This window comes from Loxodonta africana, chromosome 11, assembly GCF_030014295.1.
Source record: "Loxodonta africana isolate mLoxAfr1 chromosome 11, mLoxAfr1.hap2, whole genome shotgun sequence".
In the NCBI taxonomy this organism is placed as follows: domain Eukaryota; kingdom Metazoa; phylum Chordata; class Mammalia; order Proboscidea; family Elephantidae; genus Loxodonta; species Loxodonta africana.
The window spans coordinates 46102834-46130656 of record NC_087352.1 but is presented as its reverse complement, the minus strand read 5'-3'; the positions used below and the strand labels follow the sequence as shown (position 1 = coordinate 46130656).

The 27823-nt window shown below is 42.5% G+C and overlaps 1 protein-coding gene across 2 annotated transcripts in view; it reads left to right on the top strand.

The window, feature by feature from the left end:
- The window catches only part of CDH20 (cadherin 20), a 71325-nt gene extending 47123 nt beyond the window's left edge, over window positions 1-24202 (top strand). The window contains exons 7-12 of one of the 2 annotated variants that reach the window (XM_064294453.1): window positions 4335-4471; window positions 6443-6564; window positions 9622-9642; window positions 12444-12552; window positions 16241-16492; window positions 22454-24202. In XM_064294453.1, the coding sequence (XP_064150523.1) occupies window positions 4335-4471; window positions 6443-6564; window positions 9622-9642; window positions 12444-12552; window positions 16241-16492; window positions 22454-22959 (1147 nt within the window). In that variant the 3' untranslated portion in view covers window positions 22960-24202. Of the gene's footprint in view, window positions 1-4334; window positions 4472-6442; window positions 6565-9621; window positions 9643-12434; window positions 12553-16240; window positions 16493-22453 lie in introns of both variants that reach the window. The other variant, XM_003406272.4, reaches the window with a different exon arrangement.
- Window positions 24203-27823: the final 3621 nt, after the last annotated feature.

Here is a 27823-nt window from a genome sequence, read left to right as displayed (position 1 = left end):
TTTCAACCATTTTTATGTGTACAGTTCAGAGCATTAACTCCATTCACCATGATGTGCCACCGTCACCACTACCCTTTTCCCAAATTTTCATCACCCTTAACAAAAACTCTTTACTGCTTAGCAACGACCCCACATTTCCCCCCCCCAGCCACCCCAGGTGATCATTAATGAACTCTGGTCTCTACGCCTTTGCCTAGAGAAAATTCAACTCTTTAAAAAGCCTGTAAATTTAAAACTAAATCGCTGATTATACCTCAGGGGAAAAAAAACCGTAATACTCCAGTGAACTTTGTACGTGTGTGTATTCTTTATTAATAAGCAAACTGTTTGATATTACCACGTAACATACATTTAAGAGGCTGGGGCAGGTTAACCAGGGAGCAAGTTGTCCGTGCACAGGCTCAGAGTAAGCAAGGTCCATACAAACTTACAGTAATGTGGTGAAAAACAGGTGAAATTGTGCACTATAGATTAGTAAGGAAACACAAGTAAGCCCGTGCCTACCTTACTTATTGGGTAATCTGTCCCTGTTAGGATGATATAAAGTTGTTTCTTCCTAAAAGAATCTCATATATCTCATGTGTCAGTAAGACAGCATGGCACAGTTATTAGGAGCAGGAACCTGAAGCCAGACTGCCTTGGCTTGATTCTCAGCTGTGCAACCTTGGGCAAGGGACCTAACCTTTCCATATCTGTTTTCTCGCCTGTAAAATGGGAATAATATGAGTGCCTGTTTCATAGGATTGTTATAAAGGCTAAATGAGTCAATGTATGTAAAATGTGTAGAGCAGTGCCTGGCATACAGTAAGTGATCATTAAGTAGGGTCACAAGCAGAGAAAGGCATTAATTTGCTTCCTTAAACATCCTAACTTAGGGAATGACAACTGAAATGATTCCAACCTCCCTAACCCTTAGTGGTCACCTCTCCCTTTAATTAAAAAACTCTCTGAACAGTCATTCTGAATCTCTGCAGAAAGATATATATTTTTTTGAGACACATTTTACACATACACACACACGTACATACACACATACTGTTGTTTGAAGCCGTCAAGTCAGTTCCGACTCATAGTGACCCTACGTACAACAGAACGAAACACTGCCCAGTCCTGCACCATTCTCGCAGTCATTGCTATGCTTGAGCCCAACATTGCCGCTACTGTGTCAATCCGTCTTATCAAGCGTCTTCCTCTTTTTTCTGACCCTCTACATTATCAAACACGATGTCCTTCTCCAGGGACTGATCCCTCGCGATACCATGTCCAAAGTACATCTCAACATCCTCATTTCTAAGGAGTATTCTGGCTGTACTTCTTCCAACACAGACTTGTTCGTTCTTCTGGGACTCCATGGTATACTCAATATTCTTCACCAATACCACAATTCAAAGGCATCAATTCTTCTTTGGTCTTCCTTATCTGTTGTCCAGCTTTCGCATGCATATGAGGCAACTGAAAATAGTGTGGCTTGAGTCAGGAGCACCTTAGTCCTCGAAGTGACATCTTTGTATTTTAACACTTTAAAAAGGCCTTTTGCAGCAGATTAGCCCAATGCAATACGTCGTCAGATTTCTTGACTGCCGCTTCCAAGAGTGTTAACTGTGGATCCAAGTAAAATGAAACCCTGGATGACCTCAATATCTTCTCCCTTTATCACGATGTTTCTTATCAGTCCAGTTGTGAGGATTTTTGTTTTCTTTATGTCAAGGTGTAATCCATACTGAAGGCTGTAGTCTCCGATCTTCATTAATTAGTACTCAATTCCTCTTCACTTTCAGAATAAGTGCTTACATATGCATATACTGTATATATGTATTTATATATATTTGAAAGGAGCCCTGGTGGTGTAGCGGTTAAGTGCTCAGCCGCTAAATGAAAGGTGGGCAGTTCAAACCCACCAGCTACTCCATGGCAGTCTGCTTCTATAATGATTACCCAGTGCCGCCGAGTCGATTCTATAATGATTACAACCTAGGACACCCGAGAGGGCAGTTTTACTCTGTTGTATAGGGTCACTACGAGTTGGAATCAACTCGATGGCAATGGGTACATATATCTGAAACAAAGTTTTAAATCAATATTCATCCTTAATGCATGTGATAGTTTGACATGTATATATTCAATTCTATTTCATTTATTTTTCAACACTAGTCATGACCAATTATATTGAGTTCATGACCCACTAACCTACAGTTTGAAAAACAATGCACTAAAGAAACTGCTTACTACCACCAAAACGACAGTTTCTAAGTTTAAACAGCCTTTAAGATACACACTGTAATTGCTGACTGCTTTAAAAAAAGAATTTTGAACCTAATATATCCTCTGGTCCCTAAACAATTTGTAAGAGCACAATAGTTAAGTTTATAACCTTTTGGAATTAGACATGACTTCAAATCTTACCTCTTCAAATTATTAACTGTGTAACTGCATGAAAGTTACTTAACTTCTCTAAGCCTCAGTTTCCTTATCTGTTAATTGGGATAACACCTCCCTCCCAGAGATATTGTTTAAGTATTTAAGAAGCTATTATCAAGCACATAGTAAAGTGTCTGGTAGTCAATAAATGGCAGTGGCTGTGATTACTAGCCATTACCAAGGACTACATAAGGTTCTCAACAAGGTTCTCAATCATGGCTATGTATTATAATCCCTTATGGAAGGTTTAAACACTCAGATGCCTGAGCCTCCCTCCATACTCACGGAATCTCCCAAGATGAGAAGCAGGGGAGATAACACAAAGGGTTGGAATGCCAAATCAGATTCACCAGGAATTACAAATGTTACCCAGTACCAAGCTTACTGATGACTCAAATGATACAAACAACAGCAAAATATGGGCCAAGCATTATTCCTTGGAGAGTTCTGAAACTGTCAGGTGCAGGTACCTGTAAAGTACCTTTCTCTTCCTGCATCAGGATGCACGCTGATCCAGACTGAACTTGAAAGATGTAAGCGGCTAATGACGTACATTGCCTGAACAGAAAGAGACATTTTGGTTATGGAATATCTCCTTTTTATACCCATTAATTACAGGGCTTATATGATACTTTCCAGCAAGCTGTGTCCCATAAACTCATAAACTCCAGGCTTATTTACAATAAACAACCAAGACAGACCTGATCCATTCTGCTAAAAGCATTCCATACATAAGGACTCTCCAGCTGATAGATACCACTATTACATTTGCCAGGAGGTCAGTTATTTGCCTGTTAACCAAGACTCTGATGCAAACTTAACCATTGTTTCCAATAGGTGATGGCAGTAACCTTTCCTTACCAAAAGGGATATTATTTAAGGAAATAGAGTCCCTGGGGGGTACAAATGGTTAAGCACTTGACTACTAATCAAAAGGTTTGAATCCACTCTGAGGCACCTTGGAAGAAAGGCCTGGTGATCTACTTCCAAAAGATCACAGCCACTGAAACCCCTATGAAGCACAGTTCTACTCTGAAACACGTGGGACGGCCACCAGTCAGAATCAGGGCTTTGAACCACTTATTTTCTGTTTGACCCCTGCTGAGAATTTGCATCTCCACCTCAGATATACTGAATGTGAATTTCCATTTTAACAAGATTCCCTAGTGATCTTGTTGATGGAACCAAAAATAACTGGTTCCAGCCTGGTCGGAATCAGTTTGAGGCAACTGGGACTGGTGGGAACCACAGAACTACACCTTTTCCAGTTCCAATGGAAAAAAAAAAACACCTTTTCCAGTTCCAATGTAGCATTTCAGAATTCATTTGAGTAAAATCCCTTTTGATCAAAGTACAGTTATAAGCTTTAAATAGCTTAAATTGGTGTTTAAATAGCTTAAGACTGCCCTAAGGTTTCTGGCACTGTTTTATTTCATTTTATGAAAGAGAAAATTGAAGCAGTAATAGTACAGGCAGTTCCCAGGTTAAGAATGAGATCCATTCCTAACTGTGCCTTTAAACTGAATTTGTAGGTAAGTCAGGTAAATTCTTATTTAGGCTTACATTAGTGCAAGTAAAGGCTCAAAGCCTTTTCAATGATTTAAAAGCTGCCTGTGAAGCAAGTGAAGGTGACTGTGATGAAGAATTTGTTTCGAGTTGAGGTTGGTTTGGTTGTTTCAAGGTGAGGGCAAATTTACATAACATTAAAGGGCAAATACGAGTTGTCCCTAAGTCCAAAGTTCATAACCCAGGGACTACCTGTATTTTGTTTCTCCAGACATGATCAAACAGCAGATGCAGTCTTCCAAGGGTCCAAAATCCAGAACTGGTCGATGCATGTTTTCACACAGTGTACGCTCATTTCTCTGGCACGGTATGCTCATAATACCTTTACCCAAATAAAAATGTTTTTGCAGATACTCCATTGACAGAAGCAGTGACCCTGGAAGATTCTTCTATGTCGACATTACAACAGGTGCCCTAATGACTGCAAGACCCCTTGACCGGGAAGAATTTTCATGGCATAACATCACTGTCCTCGCTATGGAAATGAGTAAGTAACACAGTACACTGGGCTCCATACACTGACAAAATGTAAATGTTGAAAGTGAACATCCCCAAAACTTGTTGGATCAACAATTACATTCTTTAGTGAAGGAAATGAAAATCCTGGTTTATGCAAGTAAGTGAAAGCGTTCAGTTCAAGCACTTACTGACCATGTCCTATAGTCCTGTGCTAGAGATAAAAACAAAACATGGAAAAGCAATAAAATACAACATCCTTAACAGAAGGAGCTAGACTTTTCTATGAGGAAAGGGGAAGGTTCCTGAGAAGTCGAAGAGGCATCAATAAGATTGGTAATGCACAAATAGTGTAACAATATTATCACTGGATGCAAGGAAACGTTTATACCATATCATCCTTATTACATACACATATACACACAGTCATGCATACAAGAAACTGAGACATCTTACAGGGAAAGGCAGATTTATTAACATAATAAACATAAAATGAAATGGAAAATTAACAAAAACCAAATTAACTTTAGCTCTGATTTTTTTTCATAATACCTAGTGATGGTAAAGGTACAGAAAATGGTAGACTAACTGACCTGTTGGTAGATGAAAACTAGTCACGGCCACTCAAGAGCGCAATTTGGCAATCTATTAAGATTCTCCAAAATATCCATATACTTTTTCTCAATAATTCTGCTGGTAATTCTCTTACAGAAATAATCACAGGTACCAACAAAGATTTATATACCAAAATGTTCACTGCACTGTTATATAAATATAGAGGGGGAAATGGAAACCACCTAAATGTTCAAGAACAGGAATTCATTAAGTTATGGTACAGCCATATAACACCCATGCTTTCAAAGTATGTTCAATGACACAGGATAATCTTGCACTAAAATATTAAAGTGCTAAATCCAACTTTTTATTTATTTATTTTTTGCTTAACTGTGTATATGTATGCATCTCCATTTTTTGGACACATATATAATGTTATGTATACAATATAATGTTTATCCCAGTGGTGGAGTTATGGATCATATTTACTCACTTATGTTTCTCTGGAATTTCCAATATTCTTTCTATGAACAAACACCATCGTTCTAATGAGAAAAAAACATTTTAATTATGTTGGCACTTTCTGGCAACTAAGCAACGGAAGTATTTAGGGGAAAATGCAGTGGTGCAGGTTTTTTTGAGAAAGAAAGAAAAAAATGAACCAGAAGAACAAGGAATTCTGGGAACTCGAAAATTATTTACTAAGAGTAGTTTATACGTCTCAAAATTTCTATTTTGTCTTCTGCAAGTGGTGACCAAACCAGAAAAAGACAGGAGGGACGCTGCCTGGTCTGTGAAACTGTCTTCGCGTGGCAGTAACAAGCAAAACACACGTACCAAAAAGACACATTTCCCCGACTGACTAGGATTCACTTCTCTGGCCCCAGCCAAAGACAGGAGTTGGTGTGTGTTGGATCCTGTAATATCCCCTTAGTCCCTGAGCAGAAATAAATGTGTGGTGTTATCTGGATTCCAGTGACCAACTTGAAACCTTTTGAAATGTAATTCAAAGAACTGATTATTTCATAGCAATAAAGCCAACCAGTGCTGCACAGTGTGTGCATCAGATTACAAATCAGCTGTTTTAAAGCCCAGAATACAGCCTTTAATTCTAGAACCTGAAGTAGGAGCCAAGTGAGAGATTCAAAACCTCTTTCTATGATTCACTTTGTGATGCTTGCTCCTCCTCAAGTCTCACCGTTCCCCTCACACTCCTGATATAGCACACACTCTCCAACACAGCCTCATCGATACCTAAACTTCTTACATTCAGGCCACACTCTGAACAGGTAACATACGCATTTTCTGCTGTGTTACCGTTTCCATGTAATTCAGCCATTCTTTTAAAGACAACCAGGCTCACAGGTAAAAATACCTACTTCCTCCAAAGAGCTGCTCTGCCTGCATTACTGAGCCCTCACTCTGCTTTTCCTGGTGTTCTCTTTAGACAATCCCTCCCAGGTTGGAAGTGTTGCTGTCACAATCAAAGTCCTGGATGTGAACGACAACGCTCCAGAGTTCCCCAGATTCTATGAAGCTTTTGTCTGTGAAAATGCCAAAGCAGGGCAGGTAAGGCATCTGAGGCAGGTACCTTGTTACGACAACAAATGTTACAGATAACACTTGCCATCAAAGAAACTTTAACCATTTACAAAACAGAACCCCAACTTCTGTACCTTGTGTTACAATGGTTTATTTAAAACAACTATTAGGAGCCTAGACTGCACTGTATGGTCTGAACAATGCTTTGAAGGAGGCTTCATTCACAGGCTACCCATTTTGTAACTGAACTCTGTAGTACCAACTGTAACACATGTGGTCTGGGTCCTAGGGTGAGGGACCATATAGACTTGGGGGAGGAGGAAGAGTTTTCTCTTGTCCTGAGTTTAGCATTAATCTCAGAAAAGTCTGCATAGGAAACGTTTTTTTTCTGTATCTTCTCACCTCCGTTTCTTAGCTTCTGGGAACAAATACCTTGTTTGGTAACTGTCTGCCCTATTCTCAGAATGCTGTGTTACCTAAATTGACCTACCCTCTTTCTCCCTCTCAATTAAAATGCCCATTTTCTTAGTGCTGCTCGTGTCAGGTAAATTTTGGGAGGAAAGTAATCTGAAGGAACAAATTCCTACTTGTTTGAAATAACTAGTCCCATAATCTTCATAGTCATATTTGTATTTTTTTAACTATGTGTTTGGATTGAATTGTGTCCCCCCAACATACACATTGTAAATCCTAACCCCTCCGCCTTGGTTATAATCTCCTATTTGGGAATGAGTTTTCTTTGTTATGTTAATGTGGCAGTATTGGTGTCAGGTGTGTCTGGAATCAATCTCCTGAGACATAAAAAGAGCAGGTTGAGCCAGCAAGGCGGTAAGCAAGCACAGATGCTATGCCATGAGATCTCCGAGGAACCAAGAAACAGAAGCTGAAGAGAGACAAGGACCTTCCCCCAGAGCTGATAGAAGGCCTCCCCCTAGACCCAGGGCCTAGAATTCGGACTTCGAGCCTCCTAAACTGTGAGAAAATAAATTTCTGTTCGTTAAAGCCAACCGCTTGTGGTATTTCTGTTATAACAGCAACAGGCAACTAAGACCGTATATTTTTAAACCTAAATGAGTATTTAGTTGATAAAGCTCCAACTGATAAACATCTGGAACTCTAGAGTAACTGTGTAGTAATGTATGCTTCAGGCTGCTGCCCACGGCATCTCGCATCCTTCCACCCTTTAGACCATAGGGCGATCTCCCCGTTCTCCTCCTGCTTCTGTGAGGCGCTTTCCCCCTCTACTTAGGACCCAACAGATTCTCCAGCAGCCCTAAATGATCTCTCCCAGAGTACATCCTGTGATCCAGTGGACTCTGATAGTACTGAAATGGTTTGGTGGTGAAATGGGTTGGAAGTGTTTCAACTTGAAAGGATCCTCTCTGAGTTTGTGAAGTACGTATTTATAAAGCAAGGGATGAGGCTTCGGTAATTCGGGCCTTCCAACTTGAATGTGGCTTTCGCTTTCAATCTCTCATGCACCCAGAGTTATTACCTCCAGCATCTTGCTACACAGAGAGACTACGTCTGCATAACCAAAATTATATTAGCTTCCTGAACTCACAGAATATTGACTCAGCACATCTTTACCATTCTATTCAGTCATATTAAGAAGCGATCCCCGTCTTGCAGGGGAAAAGGTGTCCTACAGTGATCCTGACCTACGCATCTCTCACCCATTGATTCTTTTTTTCATTGTGCTTTAGATGAACGTTTACAGAGTAAATTAGTTTCTCATTAAACAACATACACATTGTTTTCTGACACTGGTTGCCAACCCTGCAACATGTCAGCACTCTCCTCTTCTCGACCTTGGGTTCCCCCCATTTCCATTCATCCAGCTTTCCTGTCCCCTCCTGCCTCCTCGTCCTTGCCCCTAGGCTGGAGTGCCCATTTAGTCTCATATACATGGTTGAGCTTCGTGTGTTATTGTTTGTTTCATGGGTCTGTCTAATCTTTGGCTGAAGGGTGAACCTCAGGAGTGACTTCAGCACTGAGTTAAAAGGGTGTCCAGGGGTCATACTCTTGGAGTTTCTCTAGTCTCTGTCAAACCAGTAAGTATGGTGTTTTTTTTGTGAGCTAAATTTTGTTCACCATTTTTCTCCAGCTCTGTTCAGGACCCTCTGCTGTGATCCCTGTCAGAGCAGTCAGTGGTGGTAGCCGAGCACCTTCTAGTTGTGCTGGGATGAATCTAGTAGAGGCTTCTCCTTCGTCAATTCTTGAAACTCACTGCAATGGTCTATAACATGCCTAAAATTTATTTCAACAAGTTTAGGAAAATTCTACTTCCAAATCTATTGAATTTCTCATCTAGAAAGACCTAAAATATTATGTAGCTAATAAAAAACAGTGAAGACTTTACAGCATAAGAAATGGTCCGTGTTATTATAAGATGTAAAGAGATGAAGTATAAAAAATACATGTACATGATCGCAGTTATGTAAAATTTGTTTTGCATGTGAACAAACATGGGGAGGCAAGATGTAAAACTAGCGACAGTTACTGCACTAAGGTAGCTGAATTTTCAGTGAGGGGAGTTGGGCCTTTCTTTAATAGGAGCCCTGGTGGTGCAGTGGTTACGAGCTCAGGCTCCTACCCAAAAAGTCAGTAGTTTGAATCCACCAGCCACTCCTTGGGAACCCTATGGGGTAGCTGTACTCTATCCTGTAGGGTCACTAGGAGTCAGAGTCAACTCGAAGGCAACAGGCTTGTCAATGGGCTTAATAGTTTTTGTTTTATAGTCGTCCACTGGTATCCACTGGGGATTGGTTTCAGGACCCCCTCACAGATACCAAAATCCACAGACACTCAAGTCCATCATAGAAAATGGCGTACTATTTGCATATAACCTACTCACATCCTCCCATATGCTTTAAATCATCTCTAGATTACTTCTAATATCTAATACAAGGTAAATGCTATATGAATAGTTGCTGCATCACAACTGACGACTTGCTCTGGGAGGTAGCCCTTCTTTTCTACGAGTTTCTTAAGCTCTTCTGGGAACTCAGATGCTGCCTTGCATCAGCCAATGCTGATTCACCCATGATCTTTCAGCTCTTGAGGCTGTAGCATTTTACAGAGCTAGCCAACCATCCCTTGCTAGCCTGAAGCTCCTTCCTCTCATTCTCCTCAACCCCCTCACACCTAGCCTTGGAGGGACTGCTTTGACCACTTCATTGCTTTTTAGGAGCCATTTTTTCACAGAAACAAAGGGCACTCACAAGTAGCAAACAAACTAGACATGAGGCGAACAACGCTCTAACTACAAGTGCTAGAGAGACACTAAGGATCTGTGAAATGGTGGAAGGCTACAGCAGGGGATGCCTACACATCACTTCTTCCGTGTGGATTCAGAGTAGTACTCAGTGCTCAGTAAATTTAAGTTTTGCTCTCTAAGACTTTTTTTTTTTTTTTAAATATCTTCAATCCAAGATTGGTTGAATCTGCAGATGCGGAACCCACAGATACGGAAGGCCAACTATATGTTATGACAGGAGAAATTTGTTTTTAATCTATACTATAAAGAGGATGATAAGTTGTACTGTAAGTTAAATCATCCCCTCAAACCCCAAAATGAAACACTCCAGATTTCTTAAGGGGCTCAGAAGAGGAGAACTCTGTTGCCTTCTGTGAGGCTGACAGCCCTTTAACCACCTCTCCTGTTTTTAGAGTCACACATACATATCCACCATTTCTAAATCCATCTTCTAAGGGTCTATCATATGGTCCTTTGAAGCACAGCTTATTGGTGACTTAAAATAGAGTTCAGGGTATGAGGCACAAATCTGTCACATCTGTCATCTTTAGCCCAAGAGACAGAAAATCCTACCCTTTGATTCGGCCCTGGGAATTGTTTTCAAGATTTTTCAAAAGCACTCAGCTGAGTAAGTACGGCTAGTTTACAAAAAATGAGGCTTCCTTGTGGTAGAGTGTCAGGCACTGGTGTCAGCTTTACATCTGCACAAGTCAGGGGGCATGCTTTCCTCCTGGCAAGCAGCAGTGCAGAAAACCCATAAAGAAACCAGACAGCACACTTGGTGGTGGCTGAGGGCAGGATGAGCCTGCTGAGCAGAATTCTGCACAGCCAGTGGGGCTGAGGAGGAAACCTGACCCTGCCAGGAACGTGGGCCATGGTGCCTCTGACCCAGCCAGCAAAGTGTGTCTTTGTTCATTCATTCTTTAAAGACTTAAAATCACCCAACTCTACCACTCAGCCCCCATCTCACCCATAAACAGACAATTCACAGGTCACAAGTTCTGGAATGACTTTTCCAACTTTGTTTGCTACCTGTTCATCAAAGAAATGTGTTCTCTCTCTACAGTGTTTGGCACTAGCAAGCAGGAAGAATAGGCACAGGATTTGTCCCTCGTCCAGAGGTAGGGCAGGAGGTGAACTGAGTATAAGCCACACTGGCACTAGCTGCACTGGGAAGCAAGGTTATCTTCTGTGCCCTCTTGACCCCTCTCCTTTATTGCAACCATTAGGTCCATCAAAAAAGCCACTTGCCAGTTCCCCAGGAGGCAGTCCCTGAGATGAAGTTTTACATAACTCACTGCCGTCGATAACATACAAGGTGTTTATTAAGGGGTGCCCTTATGCCAACACCTATGGAAAGGAAGGAAAGATAGCAGAACTGCGTAATAGGAGATGTTCAGCTACAACACAGACCCACCAATAGCCTTGGCTCACTTGACAGAGAATTCTAGAACTAACATTTTCCCAAGTTGAGATGGGATGGCCAGGCCTTTATACTATGGCATCAATTAGTCTCTGGATGTGGTGACCTTGGGGAAAATGGCTTTCTGCAATTGAGGCAAACCCAAAAGGGACTGACGAAGGATGAGGCAATAAGCCTTTCCTTGAAGGAGGATCTGAGTAACACATAATGTATTCAACACAAGGCCCCTTGCTGGGAGCTTCCACCTCTGTAATTTAAAGTCCAGCACACTGTGAGGGTAGCATTACTTCCCTAATATACAGATAAAGACATTAAGACTAAGCAAGCTCACCCAGACCCTCAAGCTAACCGTTCACGTTCCCAGTCTCTACCCTGGCAGAAGCACAGCCAGGCTTTAACAGCAGGAGTGTCAAGCCTATAGGGCCAGGCCCAAGAACAGTGATGCAATCTGCGCCACTGGTGGGCAGAGGAACAAACACATAGGAAGAAGACCAGCTACTCAATGCCTTTTCTATATCTCCCAGTCTGCTGTTAATGTTTCCAATGCTTGTCTCACATTGCTTTCTTGATTAGCTTTTTCATCACCATCTCCACAACCATCATGGCAACTTACTATTTTTAAAAGCTTTGTGGAAAAGGCAAAATTTTGGCCAAAGACCTCCAGAAGAAACTCCTCTGCCTCTCACTCTCCTCACTCCCCAACTTCGCTCTGACTCTAGCCTGGTCTTTGGTGTGTGAATACAAGTTATGTCGATGTCTCGCATCAGAGGTATTTAGGTAAATTTAATCCACATGTCTTTTAAGGGCCTCAAGGAGCCCTAGTGGTACAGTGGTTAAGTACTCACCTCTGCTAACTGAAAGGTTGGTGGTTCAAACCCACCAGACACTCTGTGGGAGAAAGATGTGGCGGTCTGCTTCAGTAGAGATTTACAGCCTTAGACACTCTATGCAGCAGTTCTACTCCGTCCGATAGGGTCGCTAGGAGTCAGAAACAACTCAACAGCAGCAGGTTCGGTATTAAGGTCCAGGCCAAGCTATAAACCAAAATTAAACCCTGAGTTTATGACGGCATGAGGACTTCCCGGTAAGTTTCACGACATCCTCCTCATCAGGGAAATCACCTACTGCTCAATTAACTGTTGTCTGGGATTCCACTGGCTCCTGAGCTTTATCCTTTGGCTTCAACTCACCTGATACCCATGTCCCCTCCCTCAGCTTATCCAGACGGTGAGTGCTGTGGACCAGGATGACCCACACGATGGCCAGCGTTTCTACTACAGCCTAGCTCCTGAGGCCACTAACAACCCCAACTTCACCGTGAGGGACAATCAAGGTAAGCAGGTGGACAGCTGACTTTCCATGGTTTTCCACAGCTTGGGCTGCATATTTTGGCCACCGTACCATTAAACATGTCAAAGGTCACCTGCTCTTTAAACACGGGGAGGACATTAATGCTATTTCAGAGTATTTTGTTTTAGAACATCAAAGGCAAGACTGCCCTCTGCTGACTCAAAGACTTCCCTCGGGCAGTCGGTCAGCTGGCAAACGTTTGCTGAATGGATGCTCTGTGTGCTCTGTGCCAGACACGATGCAAGGCTCCAGAGGCAAAATCCTCCCCTCATTCCCACAGACAGCAGCCACGCTTAGATGTTCTATAACTACAGGAAGAGCCTGAGAAAGATGGTAGAAAGTGACCTAGATAAGGAGAAAACCATAAGGGGACATTCCGAAGCGAGAAGCAAAGGGCAAAACAGTAAAAAAAAAAAAAAAATTCTCAGAGCAAAAGGGAGACAAAGAATAAAAACAAGAGCTAAAACTCCTTGCCCCATAGGGTTTCAGAGGCTATAATCTTTATGGAAGCAGAATGCCACATCTTTCTCCCTCAGAGCAGCTGGTGGGTTCGAACCATCAATCCTTCAGTTAGCAGCCAAGAGCTTAACCACAGTTCCACCAGGTCTCCTCAGTACTAGAGCTAGCAAAAGGGAAACAGACCAGTTTTGGTCCTCAAAGAACTTCATTCCTTTAGAATAAGTCAAAAAGACATGCCCTTGGGGGAATCCCTATTCCAGGAAGTGCTCCACATTGCAGCTTTGCTGGAAGAGATTTCTATACCCCTCTCTTCAGTGCACACTCAGATCCATGCTGAGGGGTTTAGAGACCTAGCACCTAGCATCTTTAGGCACAGATGGGAAAGGAGAGACTTTTGTTGTCTAGCCAAACAATGTGCTTCAAAGAAAGGTCAGAGCAACTGAAAATATAATTTAAATCTGTCAAGTGAACCCCTTCTGCTGCTAATTCTGCTACCGACTAGCTGGCTGACCTTGGGTAGGTCATCGCTTCTCCAGGCTGCAGTTGCCTCCTTTTCTTTCCAATTCTGAAATGTTAATTGTCACTTTATAACAAGCTAAACAAAGGGGAACAAAAAGTCATGATTAGGCATGCCTGATCTTACTCTCAAACATCAATTATTTGAGAATTAAAGACTAAAAGTATTTCTGAAGTAATTTGGCCCCACACCATTTTCTTCTACTATAAAACTTGAGAACCTCAGAATGGTTTTTTTTCCCCCAAATGGACAGTCTCTGTCAAAGTCTTCCCTGTAGCCCTCTATAGGTTATCAGAAAATCACTATGAGAATTCTAAAAGGGCAATCTAAATTATAAAGCAGAAAAACCACAATTAAATATCCTGAGATTTTCACCAGGTCACAATGTTTAACTACTCATTTATCTGCTTCATGGGGAAGCTCTTCCTGCAGGAAGTGGTTGCAGCCTCCTCAGGATTAGTTTTACAAACAAAACCCTGGGGGTGAAAATAACATCATATGTTTCTTCAAATTTTCAGCGAAGTGTCATTCTCCGCCTTCACTCTGGCATTTGTCAGAATCAGCACAGAAACAATATTAGCAAAATGTTGCAAATTTTTTAAAGATGATTTTGAGCACCAAGGCATGGAGCCAAAAACCTTAAAAAAAAAAAAAAAAAAAAGGGCCACTGGAACATGACGACCATGAAAAGAAAATGACCCATCTCTTGGAAATTCCCTAAAACACAAGTCAGCAAATCTTCAACAGAAGACTGAACTCCTAATCTTCTCGTGGTAATTTACCCCCCAGTGCCCTTTACTAAGCCATACTTTTAAAACTGCAGTTGGCCAGCATCTGATATGGTGGATTCATTATCAAGACCCACTCCCGTGCCCAAAACACGAAGGCTTTTTTTTATGAACACAGCAGGGCTATCTCAAAAAAAGTCTTTTCCAGGAACGTCTAGGTCAACTGGCAAAGCAGACTTACTGAAAGAACCTCCACAGTATGGCCTCTGGATGCTCTGTTAACCCAGAACTGAAACCATTCTTGAAGCCCACACCTCAGACAAAGATTAGACAGGACTACAAAACAAAAAATAATACGCGTGACGAACATGCTTCTTTGCTCAATCAGATAAAAAAAAAAATGAGACCAAATGGGCAGCTCCTGTCCAAAAGCAGGATGAGAAGGCAGAAGAGGCAGGAACTGGTGGAATGGACACAGGGAACCAGAGTGGAAAGGGGGAGTGTGCTGTCACATTGTGGGGATTGCAACCAGTGTCACAAAACAGTATATGTATAAATTTTTGAATGAGAAATTATCTTGAGCTGTAAACTTTCACCTAAAGCATAATAAAACAAAGCCTTTTTTTTCTCTAAAGCACTATGAAAAGGATAGTGCTTATGTAACTTTACAGTTACAAGTTTCAAAAACATTTTCCCATACTTTGTCTTATTTGATACTTAAAATTGATGATTATTAATAAGGTTTACTTTGGTTAGGCTCTGAGAATTTTTTTTTCTTTTTGACGTTCTAGACTCTTTCCTGTGAAATGTGAAACACATCCAGAGAAACTGCTGTGCTGACATTAACTTTGAGAGTCACCGCTTGCATATCCTACCACATCTCTCAAACTTTTCCTCTGCTGAAAATAATCTCACCTTCACAAAAATACATCTGCTTTAGGACCCAAGGAAACCCTGGTGGCATGGTGGTTCAGAGCTACGGCTGCTAACTGCAAGACTGGCAGTTCGAATCCACCAGGTGCTCCTCGGAAACCCTATGGGGCAGTTCTACTCTGTCCTATATGGTCGCTATGAGTCAGAATCGACTCAACAGCAATGGGTTTTTTTTTTTTTTTAGAACTCAAACCCATTCAAGGACATGTGAGAACATAAAATAAAATTCCCAGAACACGGTATAAATCAAATATACATACAGAAACACACATGTCAGCTTTACAAAAGCACATCCAATAATTTGTTTAATCCCCTTTAAAACTGGAGGAAAAAACTAGTACTCCTGATCAGGGACAGAGTTTCACCAAGTTCATATTAACTGCTTAAACTCTGACCACCGAGTAGGGGGAAATCACAGGGTGTGTCACACGATCAGGGGATTTCAAATAAGCTTCGACTAAATGAACACATTCTTCAAAAAGCACAGGAGGAGCTGGTGACTGCGTTTCAGAGGCACAAAAGAAAATAGCAAGAGACGTGAGCTCCAGCCAAAGTGGAAAGTGGCAAAAACAAACAATCTGCCGCCACTGCACGGGCTGCTTGCTCAGCAGTCTTTCCTGGAGGCCGAAAGCAGCAGCAGAGCCTTGGAAAGCTGCTGAGCAGGAACAAACAGGGCCACAAGTCAAGCTTTCCTGGGGACGTTTTAGTTAGATCTGAAGTCTGACAGTTCGCCCTGGGCACTTTATGTCACAAAGGGTAAGACGGACTCACAAAAAAGGGTTTCTCTCCTAGGCCTCAGGGTTTAGCCTAGAAGTAAAAATCTTGGTTTCTGAATGCGAATGCTGATCCAGGCAAAACCTGATGTAGCTGAACACCTCCAGAGAATGTTCCACTGGCCCTTTCTCCTCCCCACACTTCTGCTCCTTGCTTTCCTCAATCCAAGTAATTAATTCACTTGGTGGTTCTTCTGTTTTCTTTATCCCTCTCATTTTTTCTCTTCCTTCTTTCAACCCTGGACCTCCTCACTTCCTCAGATAACACTGCCCGGATTCTAACCAGGAGGTCTGGCTTCCGGCAGCAGGAGCAGAGTGTCTTTTACCTGCCCATCTTAATAGCTGACAACGGGCAGCCAGCGCTGAGCAGCACGGCCACGCTAACTGTCCAGGTGTGCAGCTGTGATGACGATGGCCACATCATGTCCTGCAGTCCCGAGGCCTACATGCTCCCAGTCAGTTTGAGCCGGGGCGCCCTCATCGCCATCCTGGCCTGCATCTTTGTCCTACTGGGTGAGTAAGTGGCTCCTTTCCTATTCTGTGGGTCCTGCCAGTGCTTACTTAGACCTCAGTCAGTTATCATCATCCTAACACAGCTACTCAGAGGTGGTCTTCCACACTGTGCTTACTGAAAAGTGTACAGTGGGGCTGGGAAAGTGCAAAGAAACAGAAAATACTCCTTTCTTTCAAGGAACCCATGGCCTCTTTGGCAAGATCAGTGCACAGGTAGTTAGCAAGCACCTACTATGTGCTGGGGCACTGTGCTACGTGCTGGGATCAGTAAGACAGACATATCCTAGCCTTCTCAAAATTGACTTCTGAACGAATTCAGTTCATCTTGACATCACAGAACCAAAATACAACTTTGAAAAAAAAAACCGTGGACAGGACATGATGGCCATTTTTTCTAGCCCTTCATTTCAGATAAGTAGTAGCTAAACACAAAGAGGTGACAAACCCCAGAGGCAGAGCCAGGACTGAGACACCTGCAGGCCCCACACTGTGCACCCCTGTGCCCAGCGGCACTACCCTACTCCTAAATGTTCATCCCCAGGTTCTAGAATCACAAACCGCCAACCAGGACAGCAGGAGTTCTACTCTGAGCAATCCTACCTGTTCTGTGGCACACTGCCCTAACACAATGACCATCTACACCTGTCAGAGGATGTGCGGGGTGATGCCTCTCTGCTTCTGAAACCTTGTGAATGTCATCATAGACAGAAAAGGCCACTACTAGCCAAGGAAGCAAAACCTGCTTGTACTTAGATTAGAGAACAGAAGGCAGGCTATACCTGAGGTATGTTAGGATGAGATGATCCTCTCGTACTCTTGCACCAGTCAACAGCTGGTCAAATCCAGGCAGCTTCAACCTGTGTTACGGGAATAGAGAAAAAGGAATCATTGTTTGGCTGCGCCCTATGTTCAACACACTGTCTGTACCAGACACTTTACCCTGAAAACAAACAGTATTCTAGCAATGCTGCAAAAGTGGTTATGAGAAGGAAAATAACTTGCTAAGTGGTCAGGCCAGGCCTCAGACCAAAGCCCTGGGAGAAACTCACTGTCCTCTACCAAGACAAACATCAGGCATCTCCCGAGTTCTGTTCTCAAACTCTGTCCAGGCTCTAGGCTATTTCTGTTTTCATGGCAACTGGAAGTCAGGCTCTGTATTTTAGTCACGGCAGTATGTTTCAATATTCCAGTTCCAGAAAGATTCCCAGACCCCAGATCATCTTTGCCTTTCCAGTAGCTTTTGATGCCTTCTCTTTGCTTTTGTGTTCACGTTCATCATTTTCCACGATCAGAGGCCTATGCTGTCATTATGTGCTAGGGCAATGTGCCGGGCAATGTGGTTGGCCCTTACCAGGGGCTCATGAGCTATGACCAGGGCATCTGGGGACATGCTATAAGGGAGAATGCTGCTGTGGCACAGGTACTTTAAACTTGACAACTAACAGAGCAGTACCTGAAGAAAACCATAAAATAAGGAAAGTTTGAATTCTGGCAAGCTCCCACCTCCACTCAGAGCTTGCTCCCCTTCATAAGTAGCTTCTCTCCCCACCTTCATCCCACCATCCAGGTGCTCTGACACCACTGTTAGGCCACTGACTACCGCCAACTCTAACACCTCATGCAGGCACTCCTTAACTGTGCTCTAACTAAAAGGTAGGTAGTTCTGATCCACCAGGTGCTCCTTGGAAATGCTATGGGGCAGTACTGCTCTGTCCTACAGGGTCACTATGAGTCGGAATTGACTCGACAGCAACGGGTATAAGCACAGTGCCTGCCCTTTCCACCCTCCTTGTATCAAAATACCCATTTCCTTTGTCCTTTGCCCACAGAAGACTCCTCTAAAACAATTCACTCTTTCCACAAGTAGTTACTGAGTACCTGTTATATGCTAGGCACTGGTTAAAGTGCTAGAGAAAGCAGTGAACAAAACAGATTAAAATCCTTACCAGCAAGCGATTTACGTTCTCACGAAGAGACAGGCAGTATACATGTAAGTGAATATACACATTTATGTATCAGATGGTGCTAAGTGTCACAGTGAAAGGAAGAGGTAAGGGTGTCCCGGGGAGGGGTAGGGGCTATGGAGTAGGTACCTTTTTAAATAGGGTGGTCAGGGAAGACTTCACTAGTAAGGAAGCCTTTGAGTAGAGATGTGAAGGAAGTGATGGAGTGAGCCATGTGAATTTCTAGGGGAATAAGCTGTCTGGGGGCATTCACACCCATCCCGAGCATTATGGACATCTAACAAGGAGGAGTGACTAAATAGGGCCCAGTTTGCTTCTGCTAATGAAATAAAAAGGAGCGAGTTAAAGGGCACTATTGGGCTGAGGATCCTTCCTTTCTCCTTTCAAATCACGCTGTGAGGCAGCTACCCAGGTCTTTCTATGTAAGACCACTTGGGCAATTGTTTACTACCTCCATACCCCGTGCTTTAAAAAAAGAAAAACCTAAACCAACTCTTAAACACAAAAAAATAACTGTACATTTATCCCAACTCTTCTGATTAAATTTATCTACAGCATATGTATCTTGCTTAGAGAAAAGATGATTTACTACATTAAAAAAAAAAAATTTTTTTTTTTTTTTAATGTTACTCAATATAAGAGAAATCCTAACTTCCTATGAGGGAAAAAAGCAAAACACTTGACATTTAAATTAGAATAGACATGCAGATATTCACATGTGTCATCCTTGATCCCATGTTCACCTCTACACCAAGAGACTGAGTGAGATCAAAGAAAGAAGTTCCTGATGGAGCCAAATGTCAGCACTTGGATGAATTTTTAGGTATGCCTGTAGAATATGCTTCCAAAAAACACTTTAATGTACAAGATGTGGTTTCATTTTGTTGTTTTAGTTCAGTTCTACATGAAGAGGGATGTAGTATAAATAACTGACCTTTCTAAGTCCTTGGATCCCTGGTATCAGAGCAAGTTGTTCAGGTTTCTGGCCCCTGTCTGTATTGAAAAATAAAACCTTCCTGCAATTCCATGAGTGTCCATACGGTGGCACTGAGAGCCCTTGATTACAGAACAGTACAACCTACAAACCGGCACCTAGGAGAAATTTCCGGACTGCCTGTCTCTCCTTCTCTCTTTGCAAAATGCCTACTTTATAAGTTCACCCTGGCCCACAAAGAACAGAAGGAGCCATTGGTACAGAAGGACTGCTTTTAAGAGGCTGGCAAGGAGAAGGCTCACTGGTGGAAGTAGTATGCAAAGGACAATTATTTCATCACTCCCAAGCCCATTATGCCATGTCTTTTGAATTGTGCCAAGTGGATAGACTGTTTTCAGGAGCTAAATTGAGCAGAACTATTGTAAAATCCTCACAGATTTAAGCATCCTTAGCTTTAGGCCTCACCTATAAGAATGCATGCCCAATGCACATAAAAGTACAATTCATAAAGCTACTTAAGGCTTGAATTGCAGTTGAGTCTTTTAACAAAATACTACATTTTGTGGACAATACTTTTTAATTCTGACTTTGCAGGGTTTTTTTTTTTTTTTCCATTTTTTCAGGTCTCAAACATATATTTAAAAAAAAAAAAAAACCTGTTGCCATTAAGTCAATACCGACTCATAGTGACCCCACGTATCTACTTCCTAGAAAATCTCACAGGCCCTAAGCACTGTGCGTATACCTGTAGCTGTCGCATCAATTCTGACTCATAGCGACCCTGAAGGACAAAGCAGAACTGCCCCATAGCATTTCCAAGAAGCACCTGGTGGATCCAAACTACCGACCTTTTAGTTAGCAGCCATAGCTCTTAACCACTACACCACTAGGGTTCCCACTGTGCCTACAATACCTAAAAAAAAAAAAAAAACCATAGAATTCTCTTCTGCCAATGACTTATAGCATTTTCAGCTGACTTAAAACATTTTTTCCCAAAAATCTGATTTTCAGGGCATTAAGCAATACTTTTTATTTAAATCAAATTATCTAAAAAGTAAGACATATAGCAATCTTCTTTTTCAAGAAATGGACCAGTTCTATAAAATCCATCACCATCAGAATGCTCTCCAACAAGTACTCAAATACTTTTCTAATCTTGCTTCCTAGCATTTTCCAAACTACTACCCCTATCTGCTCCTGACTTTATCTCTGTGAAGCTTTTCCTAGCCCCCCAGGCAGAATAGCAGGCCTTGCCTCTGTGCTCTTTTGGCAACACTTATAACTCTGCAGGAGCCTTGGTAATGCAGTGGTTAAGCTGCTAACTAAAAGGCTAGGCAGGAGAAAGATGTGGCAGTCTGCTTCTGCAAAGATTACAACCTCATAAACCCTAAGGGGCAGTTCTACTCTGTCCCATAGGTTCCCTATGAGTCAGAATCAACTTGAAGGCAATCGGCATTTGTTGTTTGTTTGTTTTAACTCTTTGATAGCCCTTTTCACTTCTGGCTTGTATTATTAGTGTGTCAACAATCTGTTTACATAGCAAACTCTTAGAAAAGAAACTATGTCATATTCAACCCTACTTCCTCAGTGCCTGAAAAACGTTTGGTTTTACTAACTGTTTACTGAATCTCACAAACACAACATGTTCACTTAGAATCCTTTCTCTCCAACCTACATCCACCCAAATCACACTCCAGCCTTCAATGTCCAGTCCAAGACCCCATTCCTTAAAGCCCTATTAGTCTCTTTCTCTGAAATCCCATAATCCTTATAGACCAAGCCTCATATTCTTCCACAGAGAGACAATATAAAAGAGTATATAACTGTTTCCTGTGTACACACATCTTGTCTCCCAAACTACTATGGAAAATATTAGGTACTAATTGCAATTTACAAAAAGTTCATTCTACATTCAAATTTTTAAAGAATTATTCCTCTGAGTTTTATTAGTCAGTCCTTAAACTGTTACTGCGCATGACTATACTCATTTTTTTCTTCCCCATGGATAAACTGGAGTCTCATTTTGCAGTGTTGTCAAGCTGTCATTGTTCACCAGCTGTAACAAAGCACACCAGAAAAAAAAAAAAAATCAATAGCAGGTCTACAGCTCAAACCTCAACACACTTCCTGGAAAACGTTTGCAGTCACAGAGATAAACAGTTCAATGGGATTATCTCTATCTCTCCTTTAAAACCCAGTGGAACACATCCTGGGGAGGAGGGGGAGGAATGCATTTGCTGGGATAAAATTTTATCTAAACCTGCAAGGGCGCATCTAACAGCATGGTGTTTCTTTGATAACATGATGAATTATATAAAATGTCACTGCTCATTCCCTCCCTTGTATGAACATCATTGGATTCAGAAAGTCAGAACAACCTCTCTAATGGAAGGCTTTTCTGGGAAATCTGAGGTTATTGAACAGGGGTCACTGATGCTCTCTCATATATTTGGAGATGGTATAAAAAGACTGACTTTGGCTCATATTTAGCATATGAGTCTATATGCATATGCACTAGCATATTATATTTATAAAGTAGAATCCTATCATGACGCTAATGTAGGAAAGGATTGCATCTACATAATAAGACTTCCACATTACAATAACAAAAATGTACATTCATTTTTACATAGTCAGAGAACATGATCTAATCTAACTCCATGGTAGGCAGTAGTGCTTTGTTAATAGGATTTGATGTTGGATGGCTGGGTGTGTATGCACACACACAGACACACACGCTATTTCAATGAGATAAGCTAATGCAGAGACTTTAAATGCAACTTCCAATTGAATCACCTGCCAAAAACATAGGGCTTCCTTGGCCCACACACTACCAAGCCTTTCTCCTCAGCATATTTATCTTCCCGTCCCTCAATCTGACAGGACAGGTAGAGTGAGAAAGACGAGGGATTAATACAGAACGCGTGGTTTAAAATTGCCATGTCTCTGAGTTCACCATTCAGTAAACTAGTTTTCCATACATTTGGTTATTCAAGATTTTTCTATCACTGGTACACGCTGCCAAGTCTCACGAGTAAACAGCCTGTCCTCTGTTTCTTGCAGTGCTGGTACTGCTCATCTTGTCCCTGAGGCGGCACCGGAAACAGCCCTACATCATCGATGACGAGGAGAACATCCACGAAAACATCGTCCGCTATGACGACGAGGGCGGCGGCGAGGAGGACACGGAGGCCTTTGACATCGCAGCCATGTGGAACCCGCGGGAGGCGCAGACGGGCACTGCCACCAAGACGCGGCAGGACATGCTGCCCGAGATCGAGAGCCTGTCCCGCTACGTGCCTCAGACGTGCGCTGTGAGCAGCACCGTCCACAGCTACGTGCTGGCCAAGCTCTACGAGGCCGACATGGACCTGTGGGCTCCGCCCTTCGACTCCCTCCAGACGTACATGTTCGAGGGCGACGGCTCCGTGGCGGGCTCACTGAGCTCCTTGCAGTCGGCCACATCAGACTCAGAGCAGAGCTTCGACTTCCTCACGGACTGGGGGCCCCGCTTCCGGAAGCTGGCGGAACTCTATGGGGCGGCGGAGGGGCCAGCACCTCTGTGGTGACGGAAGCCGGGAGGTGCACGTCCCAAACCAGGCACGTTCTCAGCAGATGCTTCGCGGTCGAGGTGCAGCCTAACCCACGAGCAATACGGTGCTGGAGAGTGAGAATGGGGTGAGCGGGGCGAACAGGGCTCTCTCTGGGTCAGCTTTACTTGGTTAGGTTAAGTTAAAGAATCAAAAGGAAACACAAAGAGGAGAGCAAAATCTCCAATTCCTTTTTTCTCTCTCTCCCTTTTTGTTTCATGACCGTGTGTTCCAAGGCTTGGAGTCCCAGGTGTTACGGCATGCTTGGTTTTTCTTTGCCAGTCACCAAGGCCTTTACCACTCTGCCACCACAGAGAGGCTCAGTCTTAAATACCCATTGCCGTGGAGTTGATTTCAACTCATAGTGACTCCATTGGACAGAGTAGAACTGCCCCATAGTGTTTCCAAGGCTGTAATCTTTATGGAAGCAGACTGCCAGGTCTCCCTCCCACAGAGCAGCTGGTGGGTTCCAACCACTGGACCTTTTGGTTAGTAGCCAAGCATTTTAACCCCTGCACCATCAGGTCTCCCTCAGATCTTAAATACAGAGGTGGAAATTGGAAGCGGATAAAAAGTCCTCCTCTCATCATATCCGTTTTCTATCTTATTAAATTTACCTTTTGAGAGTTTTACTGGCTCATCAAACCGCAGAAACCAACCCACACAAAAGAACACAGAAAAGTTGTTCCTTGGTGAGATTAACCTGTTTGTTCTGGGATGGATGGAATTTCTTTGAACCCTTCTGAGACGAAATTAAGATTGAATCAGCCTTGCATGGGGAAGGGGTAGGAGGGTGGGAGAAGGAAGAAGACATTGACTTTGTGCTCAAGTTTAATGGCTGAACCAAGAGTTGTTGGTATTACAAGTAACTCAGCTCCAAGTTAGAGTGCTCTTGTTCTCCTCTCAACTCTTTTAACTGTGCCCCTGACAAATTGTTCTGAATGAAACCAGAAAATCTGCCTCTTTTGCACTGTAGATGTCTCTTCCACGTGCCAAATGTGAAGATTAGATGCTACAAATGAAAGCCAAATAAAAAGAAGTAACTGATAAAAGCATGGGTTAGAGGGCTTTCCTAATCTGTGTGAGGTCAAACCCAAGGGATGTTTACATATTGTAGATAACCTACTTGAACAAAAATCAGTATTATAGAGAAGAAATGGGTGTAAGAAAATTACATGTATAAGTTTTGTATATTTGTTAATAAATTTGTTAATAAATATGATGTACTGCATCTCAGTACCTTAGCACTTCTTTTAATAAAAGTTAAATAGAAAGGAAAATCTACGACAAACTTCTGTAATTGCTGAGAGGTTAGATGACTTTTCTGTGATCCTGATCTAGCCTCAGGTTCTTGGGGCTGGGGCTGGGGCTGGGGCTGGTTCATAAGACAAGAGTAGTGGTGAAGAAGTATGAGGCTGGGCATTCTCTTTCAATCACCGACTACGTGAATGTTACGGTTCCTACTGTTAAGCTTTTAATGAATGCTCTCCCTGCGCCCATTTCCAAAAAGAGACAAAGGATAGTTTAATGACACCAACAGTTCAATGGTGAGTTTAATCTGTACTTTCACTTTGTAAGAGGGTATTACACACAGCCATTAACAAGGCAGGCAGGCCGGCCGCTGTGCTACTTTAGGCTCTGTTCTCTTGGTAAATCCAGTATGTTCAACTCATCAACTTTTGATGAGCTCACAGAAGGCAGGAACCATATTTTATTCATCTTTCTTTTCCCCACAGTAGCTGGCAAAGACCTTTGCATACAGTAGGTGCTCAGTAAGTATTTAGTGGCTAGATGATGCAGGTGATCTCTTTCTTTGACCTTTTGTTGCCAAAGGATATTTTACAAAGTAAGGACAAATTGTGAATAAAATACTTCATTTTCTGAGAGCCAGACAGCTTATTCCCCAGAAATCCACATAGTTCACTCCATCACTTCCTTCAGATCTCTGCTCAAAGGCCTCCTTCTGGTAAAGTCTTCCTTGACCACCCTATTTAATGTGTATCAGAATCACTTGGAGGACTTGTTAAACTATAGCTTGTTGGGCCCCACGCGGAGTTTCTGATTGGGTATCTACTGCTGTTGAGTCAATTCCAACTCATAGTGACCTTATAGAACAGAGTAGAACTGGTCCAGAGGGTTTCCAAGGCTGTAAATCTTTATGGAAGCAGACTGTCACATCCTTCTCCCACGGAGCAGCTGGTAGGTTCAAAATGCCAACCTTTCTGGTTAGCAGCCAAGCGTCTTAACCACTACACCAGGGCCTCCCTTCTGATTGAGTAAAAAAAAATAGATCTGGGGAAATTTGCATTTCTAACAAGTTCCCAGGTGATGCTGATGCTGCTGGTTCAGGGACCACACTGAGAATCTCAGAGGTATTAAACCAAAACCAAACCCAACCCAGTGCCGTCGAGTTAATTCCGACTCATAGCGACTCTACAGGACAGAGTAGAACTGCCCCCATAGAGTTTCCAAGGAGTGCCTGGTGGATTCGAACTGCCAGCCCTTTGGGTAACAGCCGTAGCACTTAACCACTACCCCACCAGGGCTTCCCTCAGGTGTACAGTCACTCTGAGATATATGAAGGTTAATTATTAGCCCACTTGCAACAAGGCCCACAAACCCTTTCCCACTCTGAAAAGCAGCTCTGACGTATCTTCTTTGAGGGTACAGTGTAATGTAAAAATAAACTTAGCAAAGCAAAAGCATGAACTCGGGTCCAAATTGGCCCTACAACATGCCCATTTTGTGAGTGTGGGCAAATTAACCTCTGTAACTTTCTCTCTACCCTTAGCCCTGAGGAGAATTTTGTGACTATTTCACTTTGTGTTACATGTGTTACAGCTGGGAACAGCTGTTATCCTATCCACAGGGGGTTATCATGCCCCACAGCCTGCAAATATTGTCCCGGTGATACGGGGCATGAAGTGATTAAACAGAATCTCCAGGAGCTTCAGTCCCTGGGAGGATGTTTAATGGTGTAATACAGGAAGTGGGAGGGAGGCCCAGAGAGCAAATCCATTTTCAGCTCACACTCTAAGCTGAAAGTGACTCCCCCTCCAAATGAGGTTTAACATTCCCTTCCTGTTGCCACAGTTTGCCACAAATGCTGGACCCTCTGAAAAGAAAACATCACCACCACCAGACAGAATGCAGATGGTGTGGTCAGGGGAGGTATGAGAGCTGTAAATTTTTCAGCCGTTTTTTGTTAACAGGTGAAGCTGTTGGGTTGTAATGTACGTGTTGGAGGGAAGCAGACACATCTGTAGAAATTAATTGATAAGACAGTCTGAAACTGCATTCTGAGCAAGAACACAAGCAAAGATTAAAAATTAGCCATGCACTCTCTGAATCAAAAAAGCAAAAAAAAAAAAAAAAAGGCAAAAGCGAAGTGGTTCATACTGAAAAGAATCTATAAATCCTGAAAGTAAAAATCAAACAAGTCAAAATCAGTGCAGGCACACCAATTCAGGGTTGTCACAAGTTCACTGACGATGCAGAAGTAGACCTTGGCATCAGAATGCACAGTTTCACCTTCATCGTGCTGGAACCACATGAACACAAGATATACTTTACAAGTTGTTCTCATTGCAGATCAACTCATTCTCAACAAATTCATTGTCATCTTCATAACAGAGTTAAAAGAACTTTCAGGATATTATGTATAAATACCTGGACCTGGTAGCCTTCAGCTTAATTGTTAAGGGTCAGGATCCTTAGATAGGGAATGGACAAAATTAGGTCAAGAGGCCGTCTATTAAAAATGCTCTATATATGAGGTTTATGTCTGTCTCTTGTGATTCATGCTATGGAAAAAAAAAAAAATTGAGTACTTGAGTGTAATTACAACATCAACCCAAAACAGATTTTCTCTTAAATGACTTAACTGGGACAGGAAGCTGGCAAATCCTACCCCATCTGCATGACCACACCCTCAGTTTTGTAAAGACTGTCAGGTGGCTAATGATGAAGGAGTTTGGTCCACTCCTGTACTTTAGACACTGTGGACACCTTCCTGGTACCCATGATGCCAAGGACTTTACTTTCCACTCCCAGAAAACCTTAGACAACTTCGCTGGGAGTATACACTCTAAAGAACTAGTAAAGCAACCTGCAGAATCGTTTCTTGTTTTTCAGTAGGGCTGAATCCTAGTTTTTCTTTTATTATTTCCATTACTTCCTCTTCCTCCTTACCACCTGTTTTGATCACCATTGCTGCATTAAAAAACCACTTCAAACTTAGTAGTATAAAACAACTACCGTTTTATCATGCTCACAGACTCTGTGGGTCAGGAATTCAGAAAGGATACATCAATGGCAGCTTGTCTCTGCTCCAGAATGTCTGCTTCCTCAGCTGAGAAGACTCAAACACCGGTGGTCATTCAAGAACTGGAAACTAATCGAAGGCTTGCTCGCTCACATGTCTGGTGGTTGATGCTGGCTATCGCCTAGGATTAGAAGGAGCTGCCAGTCAGAACCTCCCTGTGTGACGTCTTCACATAGCTGCTTGGGCTTCCTCGCAGCATGGGGCTGGGTTCTAAATGTGGCCATCACAAGAAAACCAGGCAGAAGTTAACTCACCTTTTATGACTTAACTTCAGAAATCACATAGCATTACTTCCATGGTAGTCACAAGCCTCCCCATGTTGAATAAGATGGAACATAGACTTCACCTCTCAATGGGAAGGGTGTCAGAGCCATGATGTAAGAAGAAACAATATTGTGCCCATTGTTGGAAATGCAATCTGTCACATCATTTCTTCTTTTTATCTATCACACCTCCTCCCCCTACTACAGGAATCTGTTTTGGTTCCATTTCCTTCCTCTATTCCACTCCTCCTCTCTA